Genomic DNA, 18,507 nt, shown 5'->3' with positions numbered 1-18,507 from the left:
GAAAGAAAACAGTAGCCAGGTTTAGGGCAGCGGCGAGAGATTGCTATTAAGCATGTTTAAATTGGGTTATGCATTTCCCTATAGTTGCAGATCTATTTTTATATTTAAGTATGTAAAGAAGAGTGGGGAGCTGTGCTGGTCCTTCCGTCTTTGTAGTAACAAAGGAGGGAGAGGGAGTAGGTGTTATGATTTCTTTTATTGGACCAACAAGCAGTTGATATGTTACAAGCTTCCGAACCGCTCGGGGTCCTTCCCTACTGAGAGGTTCGGAAGCTTGTAACATATCAACTGCTTGTTGGTCCAATAAAAGATATAATACCTTATCCCTCTCCCTCCTTTGTTACTACATTTAAGTAGAGAATTGTACATTTGTGTGACCGTTGTAAGGCGCCCACATAACAACTTGAGCGGATGTTACTAAAGGAGGTTTTTATTTTAGCGAGATATTAAACACATTAATTATTGCAATAATGTTGAATATATTCCCTTTTCAGATCGGTACCAGAGACTTTTTTGTTAAGTGTCCTTTTATCATCTTTTACCACTTTACGCGGTTTGTGTATCCTGGGACCAAACTTTCATGCGTGGATCCGTGTATTCAGTAAAGACGGGTACGTTTCAATTGGACAAACTTTTTCTATTCTTAAATTCTTAATTTTTTTTTAATGGCAACAGGTTGCATATAGGAGCTCAAACAATATTAAAGGAACACCAACTGCTAAGCGCTACATCATGATTATACATACTGAAATAGCGGCCTCGCTTCTGAGTGGGTCTAATGAACAATACAATATTGAATGGGTCTTACACTTTTCTGAATCGGTTGTTTGATTGTTGTTGGATGCGTGACGCAATGGCATACACGTGGGGGAACCCGGATTATCGGAGGGTATTACAGAGTCTGATGTTGGACTGTTCTGTACTCCTTGATAAAGCATCTCTCGGTGCGAAAAGCAAGGGAGGGTTGTAATATATATATATCTCTATCGAATAAATATATATATATTTTTTCTACTGTTGACCCTGGCTCCCTTGACTATATGCTGCTCCGACTCGATATTGGAACTTTAAATTGTTTTTACCTCTACTGCTGCATTCCCGCATAATAAGTAGGAAATACTAAAATATTTCATGTTACAACAGTTAATAGTTTATTTTTATTAACTATGTTGCAGTCCTGAGATCTCTATGCTTGTGTGGAAGTATTAGGAATGCTGCTTGTGTGATTAAATGAATAAAGTGTGTGTGTGTGTGTGTGTGTGTGTGTGTGTGTGTGTGTGTACAGTTGTGTGAAAAAGAAAGTACACCCTCTTTGAATTCTATGGTTTTACATATCAGGACATAACAATCATTTGTTCCTTAGCAGGTCTTAAAATTAGGTAAATACAACCTCAGATGAACAACAACAACACATGACATATTACACTGTGTCATGATTTATTTAACAAAAATAAAGCCAAAATGGAGAAGCCGTGTGTGAAAAACTAAGTATACCTTATGATTCAATAGCTTGTAGAACCACCTTTTAGCAGCAATAACTTGAAGTAATCGTTTTCTGTATGACTTTATCAGTCTCTCACATCGTTGTGGAGGAATTTTGGCCCACTCTTCTTTACAACGTTGCTTCAGTTCATTGAGGTTTGTGGGCATTTGTTTATGCACAGCTCTCTTAAGGTCCCGCCATAGCATTTCAATCAGGTTGAGGTCTGGACTTTGACTGGGCCATTGCAACACCTTGATTCTTTTCTTTTTCAGCCATTCTGTTGTAGATTTACAGGTGTGCTTTGGGATTATTGTCCTGTTGCATGACCCAATTTCGGCCAAGCTTTAGCTGTCGGACAGATGGCCTCACATTTGACTCTAGAATACTTTGATATACAGAGGAGTTCATGGTCGACTCAATGACTGCAAGGTTCCCAGATGCTGTGGCTGCAAAACATGCCCAAATCATCACCCATCCACCACCGTGCTTGACAGTTGGTTTGAGGTGTTGTGCTGATATGCTGTGTTTGGTTGTCGCCAAACGTGGCACTGTGCATTATGGCCAAACATCTCCACTTTGGTCTCGTCTGTCCAAAGGGCATTGTTCCAGAAGTCTTGTGGTTTGTTCAGATGCAACTTTGCAAACCTAAGCCGTGCAACCCTTCCAAACAAACCATACTTGTTCATTCTTTTTCTAATTGTACTATCATGAACTTTAACATGCTAACTGAGGCCTGTAGAGTCTGAGATGTAACTGTTTTTTTTGCAATTTCTCTGAGCATTGCACGATCTGACCTTGGGGTGAATTTGCTGGGACGTCCACTCCTGGGATGATTGGCAACTTGAATGTTTTCCACTTTTGAATAATCTTTCTCACGGTAGAATGATGGACTTTAAATTGTTTGGAAATGGCCTTATAACCCTTCCCAGATTGATGGGCAGCAACAATTGCTTCTCTAAGATCATTGCTGATGTCTTTCCTCCTTGGCATTGTGTTAACACACACCTAAATGCTCCAGACCATCAAACTGCTAAAACTTTGGTTTATAGAGGTGATCACACTTGGTGATGATCAATTAATCAAGGGCATTTGATTAGCAGCACCTGTCTGCTACTTGGCATCTTAATTCCTATGGAAGCAGTAAGGGTGTACTTAGTTTTTCACACATAGCTTCTCCATTTTGGCTTTATTTTTGTTAAATCATGACACGATGTAATATATCATGTGGTGTTGTTGTTCTTCTGAGGTTGTACTTACTTAATTTTTAGCAGGAGGAGCGCTCTATAGCAGCAGACAGGAAGTCCGGGTCAGGTTGCTAGATGGCGCACCTCCCCTGCAGTCTTGCTCTGACTCTCACTCAAGTGATTCTACTACCGGCTAATACTTTAAGCCATTTGCCGCATACCATCTTCCACCGCCGCATATCATCTCCCCCTGCTACCTGTTGAGCACCGGTTCGGCGAACGTCAGGAATCCTTGGAACAGGTTTGCACAAACCGGTGGCAACCGGCTGAATCGTGTGTGTGTGTGTGTATCAGTACCGTGTTAGCCGAGCTTCAATAATCAAAAAATAAATAGATGATACCGTTCTGTGGCTAACGAAATGCTTTTATTTGTGCGAGCTTTCGAGATACACTGAACATCGCCGGAAGAAGAGATCAGTGTATCTCGAAAGCTCGCACAAATAAAAGCATTTCGTTAGCCACAGAACGGTATCATCTATTTCTTTATTGATTATTTATATATATATATATATATATATATATATATATATATATATATATATATATATATATATATATATATATATATATAATCAGAGCGATGTCCTCTCTTGGTCACATTATTAATGGAACTGTTAATTGATTCTGTGATTTTCCATTTTGCCTTGTTTTCTTCAAATCTTCTATACATTGTTTTTTTTTTTTTAATTCTAAAAGACCTTCTGCATTTTGTGACGTCTTCCATCGTTTCTCTTTTTCATTGGAGTGTTGATGTAAAATATTTGTGAGGATTAATAAGCCACCGCTGCAGATTTCCTCAGCGCAGATTTCGCATGCTGTCTGCAGTTGGAGTTTGCTGCGGCAATCTTCTGTTACTAGTATGGAGTTTTCAGGGCTCAATATGTAAAACGCTACTCATTTTACTTTTAAACACGCCGTATACAGTGTGCGGAGGCAAATATTACGGAGATATTAATAATCGTTTCACTTGTAGTGGTTTGAGTTTGTTAGTCCTCTGGCTGCCATGGGCTCGCAGTGTATTTTGTTGGAATGCTTTTGTAGGTCCACCTAACAATAAATGGTTAAAGGACCCTACAACAGAAAAGTAGATGACTATTTTTTTTGTTAACCCCACCCTCCCAAAAATACTGAAGCTTGTAGTATGAAATACACATGAAAGTCATACTTCTACTTGTGCATAATATTGTATTAATGTATCTTCACGTTTGACTTTACAGGGCAATGTCTATCTGGGATCACAGTCTGCAAATCACCACTATATGCAGCGTGCTGGGAGTCTGGCTGGGTGCTTTTCCTATACCTTTAGACTGGGATAGACCATGGCAGGTTAGTTTTTCATATATTTGCCTTTTGTAGAACGCAAAGGTAAGAGAATCTTGCACATACACGTTTGTTTGCAACTATTGTGTACATTTTAGGGCCGCTTAACAGAGGAGACCTGCAATACACGATAAATCATGCAAGAGGAATTGCACAATGTCACCCGCATGTCTGCCTGCAGTTATATGCACACTGCTATAAATAAGGTGTTTGGCAATTGATCTTGAATTTAGTTCAGATAATAATTCTGTGTATAACACCACTTTTTACCTTGTGTGCGTGTGTGTGTGTGTGTGTGTGTGTGTGTGTGTGTGTGTGTGTGTGTGCATGTGTGTGTGTTTCTTTTCATTTCATGGAATAGAACTTTAATATATTGTTAAGGATTTCTCCCCATAATCCTTAGAGGGTTTAGGGGGTAACTATATGCACCGAAGCAGCTGTATAGGCCAAAAATTCCCTTTGCAGTTTATGGAGATTTGTGGCTGAAAATAGCCCAATAAGTGTGTGAATATAGAATAAGGTCCTATGGGGCACACGTATCAAGTGCCAGCATTGACGCCCATTCAAGTCAATGGAGTAAATGCGGGGACGGGTTTAATGACCCGTCCTGGCTCTTTGTTACATGTTTATTTATTTATTTATAAAATATTTTACCAGGAAGTAATACATTGAGAGTTACCTCTCGTTTTCAAGTATGTCCTGGGCACAGAGTAAAACAAAATAATACATGGTTACAAATACAGTTACATAAATGAACAAGGTATACATTATATACAAGACATTGCATGCACAGTTAAAGAAAATATATATTATGAGCGTATGAATCAGTTACAGACCAGATTAAAGTGTGAGACAGCCTTAGATTTGAAAGAACTTAAGCTGGTGGTGGATATGAGAGTCTCTGGTAGGTTGTTCCAGTTTTGGGGTGCACGGAAGGAGAAGGAGGAACGTCCGGATACTTTTGTTGAGTCTTGGGACCATGAATAGTCTTTTGGAGTCTGATCTCAGGTGATAGGTACTGCATGTGGTAGGGGTGAGGAGCTTGTTCAGGTAGCTTGCCCAGAAAGTATTTGAGGGTGAGACAGGAAAGGTGAACTTTGCGCCTAGACTCTAGTGATGACCAATCTAGTTCTTTGAGCATTTCGCAGTGATGTGTGTTGTAGTTGCATTGGAGAACAAAACGACAAATTGAATTGTAGAGGGTGTCAAGTTTGCTAAGGTGGGTTTGAGGAGCCGAGCCATATACTATGTCTCCATAGTCAATAATTGGCATTAGCATCTGCTGTGCAATACGCTTTCTGACCAGGAGACTTAGGGAGGATTTGTTCCTGTAAAGTACCCCTAGTTTGGCATAGGTCTTGGTTGTCAGGGTATCAATGTGCATCCCGAATGTTAAGTGGGAGTCAAACCATAAGCCCAGGTATTTAAAACTAGTGACAGGTGTTAGGGTGGTTTTAGCGTTGGTTCTAATCAGGAGCTCAGTCACTGGAAGCTTTACAAATGTAATCTTGGTCCCAAATACCATTGTTACAGTCTTGTCAGTGTTTAAAAACAGTTTGTTTTGGGAAATCCAGTTTTCGAGTCTCAAAAAGTCAGACTGAAGTATGTGTTGAAGGTCAGAGAGGCTATGGCTGTGTGCATACAGGATTGTGTCATCTGCATACATGTGTATTGAGGCTTCCTTACAAGCTGTGGGAAGATCATTAATGAACACTGAGAAGAGTAGGGGCCCCAGAACAGAGCCTTGCGGGACACCACAGGTGATATCCAGGGAGTTGGAGTTAGAGCCTGAGATGGACACATGTTGGGATCTTCCTGATAGGTAGGACTGAAACCAGTTTAAAGCATGTTTCCCTATTCCAGAGCTCTGGAGTTTGTTAAGCAGGATAACATGATCAACTGTGTCAAAAGCCTTTGCAAAATCTAGTAATACTGCACCAGTGAGTTGTCCCCGTTCCATTCCACACGGGATTTCATTGCAAACTTTTAGCAGGGTAGTTACGGTGGATTGTTTGGGACGAAACCCAGACTGGAATTGGCTAGGGAAATTTGTCTTGGTGTAGAAATCGCTTAATTGGGAGTGGACACATTTTTCCATAACTTTGGATAGAATTGGGAGAAGTGAGATTGGCCTGTAGTTTGAGACAGTGTTTTTGTACCCACTTTTGAAGATTGGGACAACTCTGGCAGTTTTCCAGGTCTTAGGGATATGGCCTGCAGACAGGATAGAGTTGACTATGGACGCAATTGGTTTGGCAATGGCTGGGGCACCAAGTCGTAGGAACCTAGATTGTAGTAAGTCGGGTGCACATTGGCTGCTTAGTTTTAGTTTGAGGAGCGCTTGTGTAGTCTCCTCTTCAGATACTGGGCTAAATTGAAAATTGTGGGCAGTGTTGGGAGGGGGTGGGACTATAGGGGTACTCCCAGGATGAGATTCAGGTTTGGGGTTTGTGCTGCGTTTCGCTAATAAGTTAGTGGCACACCCCACAAAGTAATCATTGAATGCATTTGCAATGTCAGTGGGGTTTGTCAGAGTAATATCCCCCTTAGTGATATTACTTGGTTGTTGATGGTTAGGAGCCTGGAATATATTGTTGATAACCTTCCAGAAGTTAGCTGGGTTTGATGTATTTTGGTGGAGATTGTCAGAGTAATATTGTGCTTTTGCATGCCTTGTTTGCCTTGTGCACATGTTCCGCATGCATCTGTAGTGATTGAGATCCTTGGTAGTGCCAGTTACTTTGTAGCTTTTCCACAAGGCATCCCTGAACTGGTAGAGTGCTATAAGGTCAGGTGTAACCCATGGAAGGTGGGCCCCCCGTACCCTTATTTTGCGTAGTGGAGCATGGGTATCGCAGAGTTTTAAGAACTCGGATTGGAAATAGTCGAGCGCAGAATCAGGGTCGGGAATTAAATCGATTCTGTGCCATGGGCAGTTGGTAAGGTCATCCAGAAACTGTTGTGGGTTAAAGTTTTTAAATGTTCTAGTGAGGAGAACTTTAGGGCTTGAATGGGGCGGTTTAATTTTCCTTACACAGTATACTATTGCATGGTCACTGAAAATAGCGGGAAGGATGCCAGAGGATTGGATTCTGCTGGGGTTTGAGGAGAGAATCCAGTCTAGCAAGGAATGGTTATGCGACTTCAGGTTTATCCGTGTGGGTTGGGAAATGAGTTGCGATAGGTTAAGTGACTTGAGTTGTATCTGGATTTTATGGTTTTTAGGGTCAAGCCAGTTGAAGTTGAAATCCCCAAGAACTAGCAGCTCACTCTTCTCATTCAGAGAGGAAATGGAGCCAAGAAATTGGGTGATATCAGTCAAGGATTGTAGTGGGGCTTTAGGGGGGCGGTAGATGCCAGCAAGCAAGATGGGCTTAGAAAATGGGAGGCAGATTTTGCCCACTAGAGTTTCAAAAGAGGGTGGACTTGGTGGGCAATGTAACAGTGTAAATTGTAAGGTGTCTGCAATATAAAATAACACCCCTCCTCCTCTCTTTGACCTATCTCTCCGAAAAATGGAGTATCCCTGAATGGCGATATTTGCATCAGGGGTTTGAGGATAGCCATGTTTCTGTAAGAACGATGGCTTTGGGTTTATGCATAAGGCACCATGCCCTTAGTTCATCCAGTTTGGGCAGCAGGCTCCGGATGTTTATATGGGCGACAGATAGCCCTTTTTGGAATTTAAAGGTGGAATTCTCAGGGGCATGGGACAGAGCTGAAATGGGAGGACCTGGGTTAGTTTCAACATCACCTGCTAGAGAGAGTAATAGTATGAGTAGAAATTTGGTTAGTTGTTTGCAAGTTGTAGATTTGTGGTGTTTGCCATTTGAGTGAGCAGTGGTTGGAGTGCTGGTTTTTAGAGTTCTCCACCAACATTCAGTAGATAGTGCAAGGCTTTTGAGTAGTCCAGGGTGTATGGTGATGTTGGGTGTGGGCCAGGATGGAGGAGTTTGTAGTGGATAGAGGGAGTAACATCTCCATGAGGCCAGGAGAAAGAAAAAAGTTAGAAGACATAGCAGGTTCATGATGCCAGAGGTAGGCAGTGCTGCAAGGAGCTGTTGTGAGCAGAGGGAGTGTGTGCAGACTAAACAGCAGGGGTGGGCCTGTACCTTTTCAAGTGTTTTGCTGCATTGCAATGCTAGGGTCAATTCAGGGTTTCAGTGTTTTGTGCAGTCATTTTTGGGAGAGGCTGCAGTGAAAGAAGTTGTAAAGGGGTGGGGGGTTAAACTATGCAGGCTAACAAGCATGAGATCATAGTGTGATCTGAATAGCTTACCGTTTGTTGTCTTGAGTAAAAGAGTTTGCAGAAGATCCAGTCCCCAGTCACCTCTAGTCAAACTGTAGTCTAACTGTATCACTTAAAACCTCACTTTGAATGCCTCACTGCCTAATGCAGTTCCTGCCCAATGCAGCTGAGGTGTTAGTATTATACACAAAAAAAATTCACATGACCCTCCCCCTCCCCAATCAGTCAGCTTGTTCCATTTGGTCAATTAACAGCACAGAGTTAAGAGGAAAAAAAAATAAAAAAATTTACATTCTAACATACTAACTTATTTATCAATTCAACAAGGCCAGATTCAGTCTTATACACAGGGTTTCAACATCAGGAACATACCTGTGAAGAGAATGCAATTAGATCCATGTCATATCAGCTGAGGTTATTGGTTATTGGTCTTGCAGTATCGGTGGTGATCAAAGTGTTTGATCAAAAAAGAAACTCTTCTAGGTTGCAATCTCTTGTCATGTGTGTAGTGTCATGTTTCATGGACTTAATTGGTCCAACAGTTAGATACTGTATGTCTGAGTAGTGCCCAAATTCACAGGGGAAATCAAAAATAATAACATTTTATTAAATCTACATAGATATTAAAAACACATATACATTATTAAAAATCCCTATTGCGTGGAATGGTGATACTGTTTTTGTCATAAGCCCAAAGGTATATTACCGTATGTAAAACAAAACAAATATCTTGACTTTCTGAATCACAGCTTTCAATACGGTCTCTTGACCAAAACCAATGGGTATCGCAGGTGTGTACACATGTATCAATCACAGCATGATCACTCAGAGGTGAAGCATAATCTATATATGTACTGCAGGGTTAATGCAAGGAGTGTATATAGGTAAAGTGTGGGACAGATGGTACATCAAATCAGGAAAGTAACCGTACAGATATATATTCTAGTTGATGTCATATTATACAGCTAGTGCATATATATCAGAGAAAAGGTTGTATATATATATCTCTCCTATACTCCGTTTGTACAATGAGCCCTCAGGTTCTCCCAACAAAAGCAGGGCTGTGTATTATTATTCAGTGGATTGAAACAGTATCATGCAGTTGAATACACGCTGTTGGAGGGTACTCCGTGGTCATGAGGTAAGGTAATATAATTCACTATAGTGATCCTCAATACCCATAGATATAGCTCCTGTACGGTGCCAGAGAGTATTTGCTCTAATGTGGTTAGTATATTTTAACCCGTGTTGGCCTCGTCATACGAGGGAGCTGGCTATCGTGTGTGCTGTGTGTGCTGTGTAGGTTGATACAAGCCTGCTGCTGATGCCGGTTACAGAAAGTCGCCACCCACTGACGTCAGGGACGTGAGGCGTCACAGTCGTGACGTCAGTGGGTGGCGACTTTCTGTAACCGGCATCAGCAGCAGGCTTGTATCAACCTACACAGCACACACGATAGCCAGCTCCCTCGTATGACGAGGCCAACACGGGTTAAAATATACTAACCACATTAGAGCAAATACTCTCTGGCACCGTACAGGAGCTATATCTATGGGTATTGAGGATCACTATAGTGAATTATATTACCTTACCTCATGACCACGGAGTACCCTCCAACAGCGTGTATTCAACTGCATGATACCGTTTCAATCCACTGAATAATAATACACAGCCCTGCTTTTGTTGGGAGAACCTGAGGGCTCATTGTACAAACGGAGTATAGGAGAGATATATATATATACAACCTTTTCTCTGATATATATGCACTAGCTGTATAATATGACATCAACTAGAATATATATCTGTACGGTAACTTTCCTGATTTGATGTACCATCTGTCCCACACTTTACCTATATACACTCCTTGCATTAACCCTGCAGTACATATATAGATTATGCTTCACCTCTGAGTGATCATGCTGTGATTGATACATGTGTACACACCTGCGATACCCATTGGTTTTGGTCAAGAGACCGTATTGAAAGCTGTGATTCAGAAAGTCAAGATATTTGTTTTGTTTTACATACGGTAATATACCTTTGGGCTTATGACAAAAACAGTATCACCATTCCACACAATAGGGATTTTTAATAATGTATATGTGTTTTTAATATCTATGTAGATTTAATAAAATGTTATTATTTTTGATTTCCCCTGTGAATCTGGGCACTACTCAGACATACAGTATCTAACTGTTGGACCAATTAAGTCCATGAAACATGACACTACACACATGACAAGAGATTGCTACCTAGAAGAGTTTCTTTTTTGATCAAACACTTTGATCACCACCGATACTATTATACTTACTACCCTTACAGCACCTGTCATTTACAATTACATTGCTCAAATTATTCAAGGTGATAGCGGTCTATTTCACTTATTTATTGGTCTTGCATGAAGAAAGTGAGTATATTAACTATATATATATATATATATATATATATATATATATATATATATATATATATATATATATATATAACTGTAGTCTAACTGTATCACTTAAAAACCTCACTTTAAATGTGTGAGTGGCTGATTAAAGCAGCTCCGTATTTGTCGGCCTTTTAGCTTTCATTTTCCACTCGTGTTCAGTAAAAAATTTCCTGCCGTGTGTGTCACATATAAAAACAATTGAACTGATTGTCTACGCTGGTAGCTTTCCATCCCCTCACACCCAGCACACCAGAAAAGTGATCGTTTTATGCTAAGAGGGTCATATATACGGTAGATTGAATGCCAATCATTGCACTCGGCACCAAGACCAACATGAACCTTATAAGTATGTTAATTATGATTGGCTGGAATATACTATAAATACATTACAAAAAGGCACGAGGCTTTGCATTGAAACATTTTGTTGCGGTTTTCTTTTTTGCAATGGATGTTGTGGCTTCCCAGGTTAGCAGGTAAAGGGCACATATTTAGCGACATGTCCTGTGCCTGGTGTGGTGCAGTTCTGTACAAGGACTTGCATTTCCAACATTGCCCCAGACTTACAGCAGTTTTGAGAGAGTATTTTACCTTTTGGTTAAGCTTTCATAAAGTTGCACAATTTATGTAAATAAAGACCATAACATACAGAAACCGCAGCTCTACAGTTCTAATCTTGTAAATAAAACTAGGGTCGGGATTAGAGCAATGGTCAGGATTTTTCTATGCCTGGGTTTAGAATAGATATTTATTTTTGTTGCCTTTAAATATGGGGACTCTTTTCTGTTTCACAGCTATGCAAATTTCATGCCTATTCCCAAACCCAATTCTCATATTTTTATGGCAAATAAAAACAAACAGAACATGTTTTAAAGTTCCCACAACTATAATCGTGTTGCTGCTCGCTATGGCTCTTACCTCTCTGCTTTTTGCATATCTTTATGCTCTCTGTAAACGGTGGTACTTTTTATATCAAGTAATGTTTAATAGTGTATGTCAAGGGCATTGAAAATGATTTATTTTTCATTTGACAATTTCTGCACTGCAAAAAAAATTAGAGTAACCAAAAATCGTACAATGGTGTCACGTGGCAAAGCGGGTTTCATTTGCCTTTTCAATATGTTGTCAAGTTGGACTGAATCTTTAAGGGCTGTGCTGCTTCACTAAAATAAATATGACCTATCTTCTGCAAACCTCCTAACGCTCACATCCTCGTACTAAAAATACCCACTACCAGCTTTACAGTGCAAAGCCACTAACCAAACCCACACTGAGACTCAAAAGACACACAGCTGTCTGTAAGCAGGGTTACTGGCTATGCTGAAAAGCTGTGTAATACTTATAGGGTCCCATGTTAAAATGGATAAGAAGCAAAAGGTGACACGCTGTGCTCATTTGCATGTCATTACCCAGAATCCCTGGCTGCAATGGTAGCAATTGTATGGCAAGAGATGAAGGGGAAAGGCAGGGTTGTGAATGTGCTGACAAGTGGTATTTGTATTTGCTGAACATTGAGATTAGAAGATTGGGGTTTGTGTTTGGCCGCGTATTGGTAGTTTTAGTTGGGTCTTTCTCTCAAAAGTGAGATACAAAAAGATGTAATAGCATGAAATCAGCGTTTTTGAGTCATTGCTTTCATGTGTACTGATGAGTTGAGTGAAATACCTCACCTTCCCTCCCACCCACCCCCACCTGTCAATCAGTTTAGGCCCAAATACTTCATGTCATCTTCAAATAACAAACGGCAAATAAGCAATTGAATAGATTTTGCAGACACATCACTTTTACATTAGTCCATTGTGGCGTTGTGATAGATGCAGAGTGCTACATGTTTGTTTACATGCCCAAAGTGAAGGAATAGGAGCCAGCGTTCCTATGCAATGCTCACAGGGAACAGCCATGCAGTACAAACAATGAATTGCTTCCAAATCATACAGCACAATGTAGTTATATCCTTGCCACTAGTAACTCTTAAAGCCACTCTTTGTGGACTCCCACTAACCTCTATATAAGGTATATTTTGTATGGGTGTCACAGGCCATGGGTAAAGTGCAAATAGGAAAAAGGAAACTCACAAGTCTCTTGAGATCCAGGTGCTGTAGGGCGTGCTCCTACCGGGTTGGTATACAATGCAGAAGTTTCTTGGGTGGCGGTGCAGCTGCCTTTGAAAAATCGTGGGACCAAAATTGCAAGTATACTGGGTACAAAACGTTTATTAGCACATAAAAAACAGCAACAGACAAACTCTGACGCGTTTCAGCCGCCAAGGGCCTTTGACAAAGTACCCAGTATACTTGCAATTTTGGTCCCACGATTTTTCAAAGGCAGCTGCACCACCACCCAAGAAACTTCTGCATTGTTTACATGCCCAGACTGAACTCCCTCTGTTCCTCAACCTAAGCTTTCCCAAGTTTCCTTTTAAAGGAGCCATTCTTTCTGGGAACCCCTTTTTATTTTTACAGGAAGCAGGGGGTCTCTGGTTCTCAAAACTTACCGGAGAAGGTGCCACCGGTTCCTTTTTATGGAGGCTTAAATCGCCTGCATCATGGGGGCCAATAGGAACTCGCAATGGATGACATTACGGCTTCCTATTGGCCCGGGTGACACAGAACAGATTTGAACACCCCCATTTTGCTTCCATACTGGTAAGTATCTCGTGAAGCAGGGGTCTCAGGAGCTGAAATTAACGCATTTGGCACCTGAAACCCCTGCTTCCTATACATGTGAAAAACAAAAACTGGGGGAGGTGGAGGGGGAGGATCAAAACCAATTGACATGAGAGAACTGCCCCCTATAACTCTAAAAACAATATTGATAAATGTAGGTGAACAGTAGTCATAAACTATCCAGAAAATACTGATTTTTTTTTTAAATATTAACCACATATGTATGGTCTGACAAATAAGCATTATTCCCAATCGCGACTGTTATAAGGAAAGATATGCAGCAAACCAAGTCAAACATTTATATTAAAATATAGAATACAGGCATTTTAAGACATACAGATTTTCTAACCAGAACAAAAATGTGCTCATTTTGGCAAAAGATACATCATTTGAAAGATTTGAATCCAATATAAATTGCAACACTTTCGTACAATGTGAACTTTGAGGACAATAAATATTGGTGCTTGATACATTAGGTTTACTAAATTATGTGTTCTTAAAAAGTAAGGCCATGTCTTCTCATATAATAGACATTGATTATAAGGAAAACTTATATAATATATTGTACTGTAGATCTAATTTTGAACTTTGCTGTGGCAGTAGCTCAAGAAAGCAAATGGTGTATGTTTTAAATACTTTAGCCTCTGTGCTGGCGGATGGCATCTCTGGCAGTGCGGGGATTAGGCCTGGTCCATGCTGGTGGCGCTCTCATGCAGCAGGGCCGAGTCCTGTAGCTAGGCACGATGGGGGGGCGTGGCCGTGACATCACAGAGCTGGTTCGCCCTCATTGGGCAAACCGCTCACGTGACCCAGCCATCACACGGTAAATAAAAGATCATTTGTCTCCTCAAGCTGCTCTCCATGGAACGTGTGTGCGTGTACTATAGATGATCACATTGACATAATGTGCAGTGCTCACGTGCGCACGCTCTCACCCTGGATGCGGCCTTAGGCTGCGTCCATAGAGGGGGGAGCAGTGCTGAACAGCGCTGACGCTGAGGCTCGCCTGCTGAACCTGTGCGATTTCATGCACATGCAGGCGAGCCAGCGGGCGCGATTGGGGGGAGGCGGTTCAGTGACGTCGGTGGGCCCATCGCCCGCGACGCACTGACGTCAACGTCACGGCGCCGTGATGTTGACGCTGCTTCGCGCTGATTGGATGTTTTCAGCCGACAGTGCGCTGAAAAACAGCTCGGCTGTCGGCTGAAAATCCAACTCCTCAGCACGCCTGCGCACGCTCGCGTGAGCCCCCTCTAAAGACATCCTCATTGAGGATGCAGGAGCTCAGCGCGGAGCGTTCGCACGGCTCAGCGCTGCTTGTCCTTCTATGGACGCAGCCTTAGAGCACTGTAGCTCACACTTGGAGCTGCATGCATCTGAATGGCTGACACTACGTGGTAAAACCATGCTGTGTATGGAGTACCCCTACCAGAGATCAAGCTAGGTTGCGAACTCTCTTGTGCTTCAAATATGTGCCACATTAACCGAGTAAGAGGCAGTCAGCCAGCTCTCTGGAAGCAGTCGCCGATCCATATTTAGTTTGGGGGAAATTTGGCATTAAAAGGCTTTTTGAGAACTGATGCATTTGCAATATAAAGCATAAGCGGTGTTGAAATGTAATTGACCTTCAGAGAGGAGTGCACAATATTCTAAAGGCATATGTCTTCACAATCAGAATATGCCGGTGACTATTTACTACCGCAAAACACGGCAACATATCTATCAAATAACTGAAATCCTTTTGAAAGCGACTGGAGTTTCTCCTTTGCTAAATCCAGTGCAAATCTGTAGTACTGGTTTTTGCCCCCAATGTTTCAGATGGGAGACTTTAGTAAATATCCCCCACAAGAAGTCTCATCCTGTTGAGAGGTTTGGTTAAGCTGTTGGCTTTTAAAGGGACAGTCCCACAGTCAAAGTTGCATTTACTTTTCCCTTCTATTTCACGTGCCTCGTTGTGCAATAATTAAACCATTCTGTTTTGGGCAAAAAAATAATCAATGAATGCATCCTAACTTGTACTTAACAAAAGCATATATTCGGCAATCTTTCTTGTTGAGTGTTGGCCTTTCTGACTTGTGTTGGTTGACTTTGCAAACTTATGCTAATTCTAAAACAAGCCTTTAAATGCTAAATAATGTATTTAGTGATGTTCAGTTGAATGCAGTTCCCTTATATACTGCTACGTGGGATTGCCTCTTTAACACACACACACATCGTTGTGTCCAAGAGAAACTCTCTTTGCCTCATTTTAGCTGCAATTTGGACTTTCTCCCGCCCCCTCCCTATCTATTTTAGAGGCTGTCCTGCAGACCAGAGGACCTACTATCTGCTGCCAGAATGTCATCCCAGAGGTGGCTGCACTAATGCCTCCAAAGTATAGTTGCAATCATCTTCAGAATTTACCAACCCCAGAGATTGTGAGGCCCTAAGTGTGGTACTTTTTGTGAAGCGCCTGCATATTTCTTCTTAGAAACCTTGTAACGAGACACTTTCTGCTGTTTTTAGATGTGTTGATGGCGCCTTAAGGTATTTTTGATGTTGAAATGTTTACAGCATAGCATATGGCAAGAAAAACACAACCGGTTTATTAGGCATGGTCCATGAACTATCCTCGAAGCATTAGAGGTAGTAGTCACTCCCAAGAAAGGTCGAGGCACATTGGTGTGATAGTGTTGTGGGAAGGCTTGCATTGAGGTTTTGCTGCGTGTGGAGGGGACCCACGCTTCCACAAAACGAAACATCTACAATACAAGACGTTTGAAACGTTTCCTTCAGTAATCGTGTGCATAGGCAGCTGTGCAAAGCCTCCACTATGCAAAAGAATGCCACTAAAGTCTGTGTTGCAACACTGGTAGAAAAGACCAATGTAAAGCTTCATGTGATGCTGCTTTGCAGCAAGAAACCTTTACTACCTTGCCCCTTCAATGTGTAACTTTTTATATACTGTACAGTAAAGGAGCAATATTTCAAAATGCAGTGCCCTTTAGTTAGTTATACAATAGAAAATAAGTTTCCACCTCCTCTTCTATTTAGGAGGGCTCAGAAGAACTGGTGACCAAATTAACATACAGCTACCTAAGATATTAAAAAATGTATTTATACAGGATGCCACATGAGACAAGGTATAAGAAAAAATAATAAAATATGCAGCATTATTACAGCAAATCCCATTCATTCCTTAATGGTGCTATTCCACAAATGTATTTAATAATGGATTCTTTTTCATCCCTGTCAGATACTTCACGTTAACCTCCAGAACATTCTAATTTGGGACTATTATTATTGCCTAAATATCAAGCAGTCTGGCTTTTATGGGCCCTGATCACTACATCGAAGCATTATTTTCTATTATTGGATGTATTTTGTTGTGTTGCTTAGATGAAGTATGCCTAAAGATGAAGACACTTTTTTTTGACGTACCTTAAATTATGATGCATTTTTTCTTTGCTCACTGATTTTTAAAACTGTGTATCAATGTGAGCAAAAAAAAAAATGCTAAGTCGCTCCCACTCTAACATCACCAGACTTCAAAGAGCCTTATCTGAGTGACTCCTGATGTAGTTCCTTTCCAAAATCTATTTAGTCTACATGGAAAGCAGCTCTGTTCTGCCTGGTGATATGATGCAGGTGAGAAACAGCAGAGGTTACCATGTGAACACTACTGCAGGTTTTTGGCCTTTTTTATTTACAAATAAAGAGAGAATGGCAAGATATATATTTTACTAATACAGGTAGTCCTCGCTATCCAACGTTTCACTTTACAACGAATGGCATATCCAACGCTTTACAATGTAACCCTAAGGGCCGTTTTTCGACGCCTGAATGCATTATCCAACGCTCACCGCCACTGATTTAACATGGGACTCGCTGTACAACGGTTTCACTATCCAATGCTACTTCCAGGACAGATTCCGTTGGATAACCGAGGACTGCCTGTATACTGTAATAGGACATTATATTGTGCTCACTTTCAAGTTGGGTCAGTTTTGGGGGGGGGGAGGGGGCGGTGGGGAACTGCACCTATAAGGAGATCTAGTATCCTATCCACACACGGCAGAATTAAAAAGAATAACAAGTGTTCAAACCCTATGACCCTATTGCGCACACGTGCATGTAAAAGCCCCCTCTTCTCCACCATTTCTCTCCCACCACCCTTTCTTTGGCACTGGTGAACCCTCCTTCTATACAAACCCCATTGTATTAAATCATTTCACTACTTGCGCTATGCCCTAGAATTTCTCATTGTAAGAGAACAATGTAAGCGTATTTCACAGCCGCTAACCACTTCCAATTCTGTGTGCTTCTAGTTTTATTTTCATCTAGTGTCACTGATAATGATATTGCCAGCACTCCACTCCACTCCTGTTCTTCTGAAACGCATTAGAATTGCCGTTAATACTTGTACTAACAAAGTCCGTTTACACATATTTAACCTGTGACTTCTTCTTGTGTTTGTTTTTTTTAGGTATGGCCAATATCCTGCTCCCTAGGTGCTACGTTTGGGTATGTGGCTGGTCTTTTAATTGCACCTGTGTGGATATATTGGAACAGGAAACAACTCTCATACAAAAGCAGATAGCAAGTTCAGGTGCTATTTCTCTGTGCAGATTCCATAAAGAATAAAGGATTTCATGTGCCCTCTGCAAATGACTATTAAAATCCCGTTGCAGTGATGATATCAAGTCCAGATGGTTTGCTGAAAGCTTGTCCATGTGCTGTTACTTTAATGGCACAGTTGTAGCTTGTATAAATGATAACCCTGAGAAACTGTACCTTCGCTTCAAAAGAAGATTTGTATCTGATGTCCTCTTCATTGAAATGTTTTCACTTTAGAAATCATTGTGTTTGAAAAGCAGGTTAATAAAACTCATATGCAGCTGTAGTACAAGTTTCATGTGCATCAGACTGAGTACCGTGTATTATCACCAGTAGACCTGGCCATATGTGTCCGTGTTTCACGTGATAAGACAGCAGTTAATACATCTAGATCCTATTCTTTTCTTCATGGTGTTTTTCTTTGGAGTGAGAATAGCTATAATTGACTCGTCAAAAACTGCCTTCAGTCCTTTTTGTGTCAAAGCTGAACACTCGATGTAGCAGCATGCCCCTAT

General features: G+C 41.1%; 2 protein-coding genes across 4 annotated transcripts in view; one reads left to right on the top strand and one right to left on the bottom strand.

Annotated features, from left to right (window-relative positions):
• Window positions 1–18,278, top strand: part of PIGF (phosphatidylinositol glycan anchor biosynthesis class F) — a 26,919-nt gene extending 8,641 nt beyond the window's left edge. For all 3 annotated transcript variants that reach the window (XM_075595808.1, XM_075595810.1, XM_075595809.1), the window contains exons 5-7: window positions 495–611; window positions 3,945–4,053; window positions 17,862–18,278. In XM_075595808.1, the coding sequence (XP_075451923.1) occupies window positions 495–611; window positions 3,945–4,053; window positions 17,862–17,975 (340 nt within the window). In that variant the 3' untranslated portion in view covers window positions 17,976–18,278. The remainder of the gene's footprint in view (window positions 1–494; window positions 612–3,944; window positions 4,054–17,861) is intronic.
• The window catches only part of RHOQ (ras homolog family member Q), a 52,467-nt gene continuing 47,544 nt past the window's right edge, over window positions 13,585–18,507 (bottom strand). Inside the window, exon 5 of the mRNA XM_075595811.1 lies at window positions 13,585–18,507. Within this exon, the coding sequence (XP_075451926.1) occupies window positions 18,352–18,507 (156 nt within the window). The 3' untranslated portion in view covers window positions 13,585–18,351.

This window comes from Ascaphus truei, chromosome 4, assembly GCF_040206685.1.
Source record: "Ascaphus truei isolate aAscTru1 chromosome 4, aAscTru1.hap1, whole genome shotgun sequence".
Taxonomy (NCBI): Eukaryota; Metazoa; Chordata; class Amphibia; order Anura; family Ascaphidae; genus Ascaphus; species Ascaphus truei.
The sequence above is the reverse complement of the archived record's forward strand: the minus strand, read 5'-3'. Positions and strand labels throughout refer to the sequence as shown.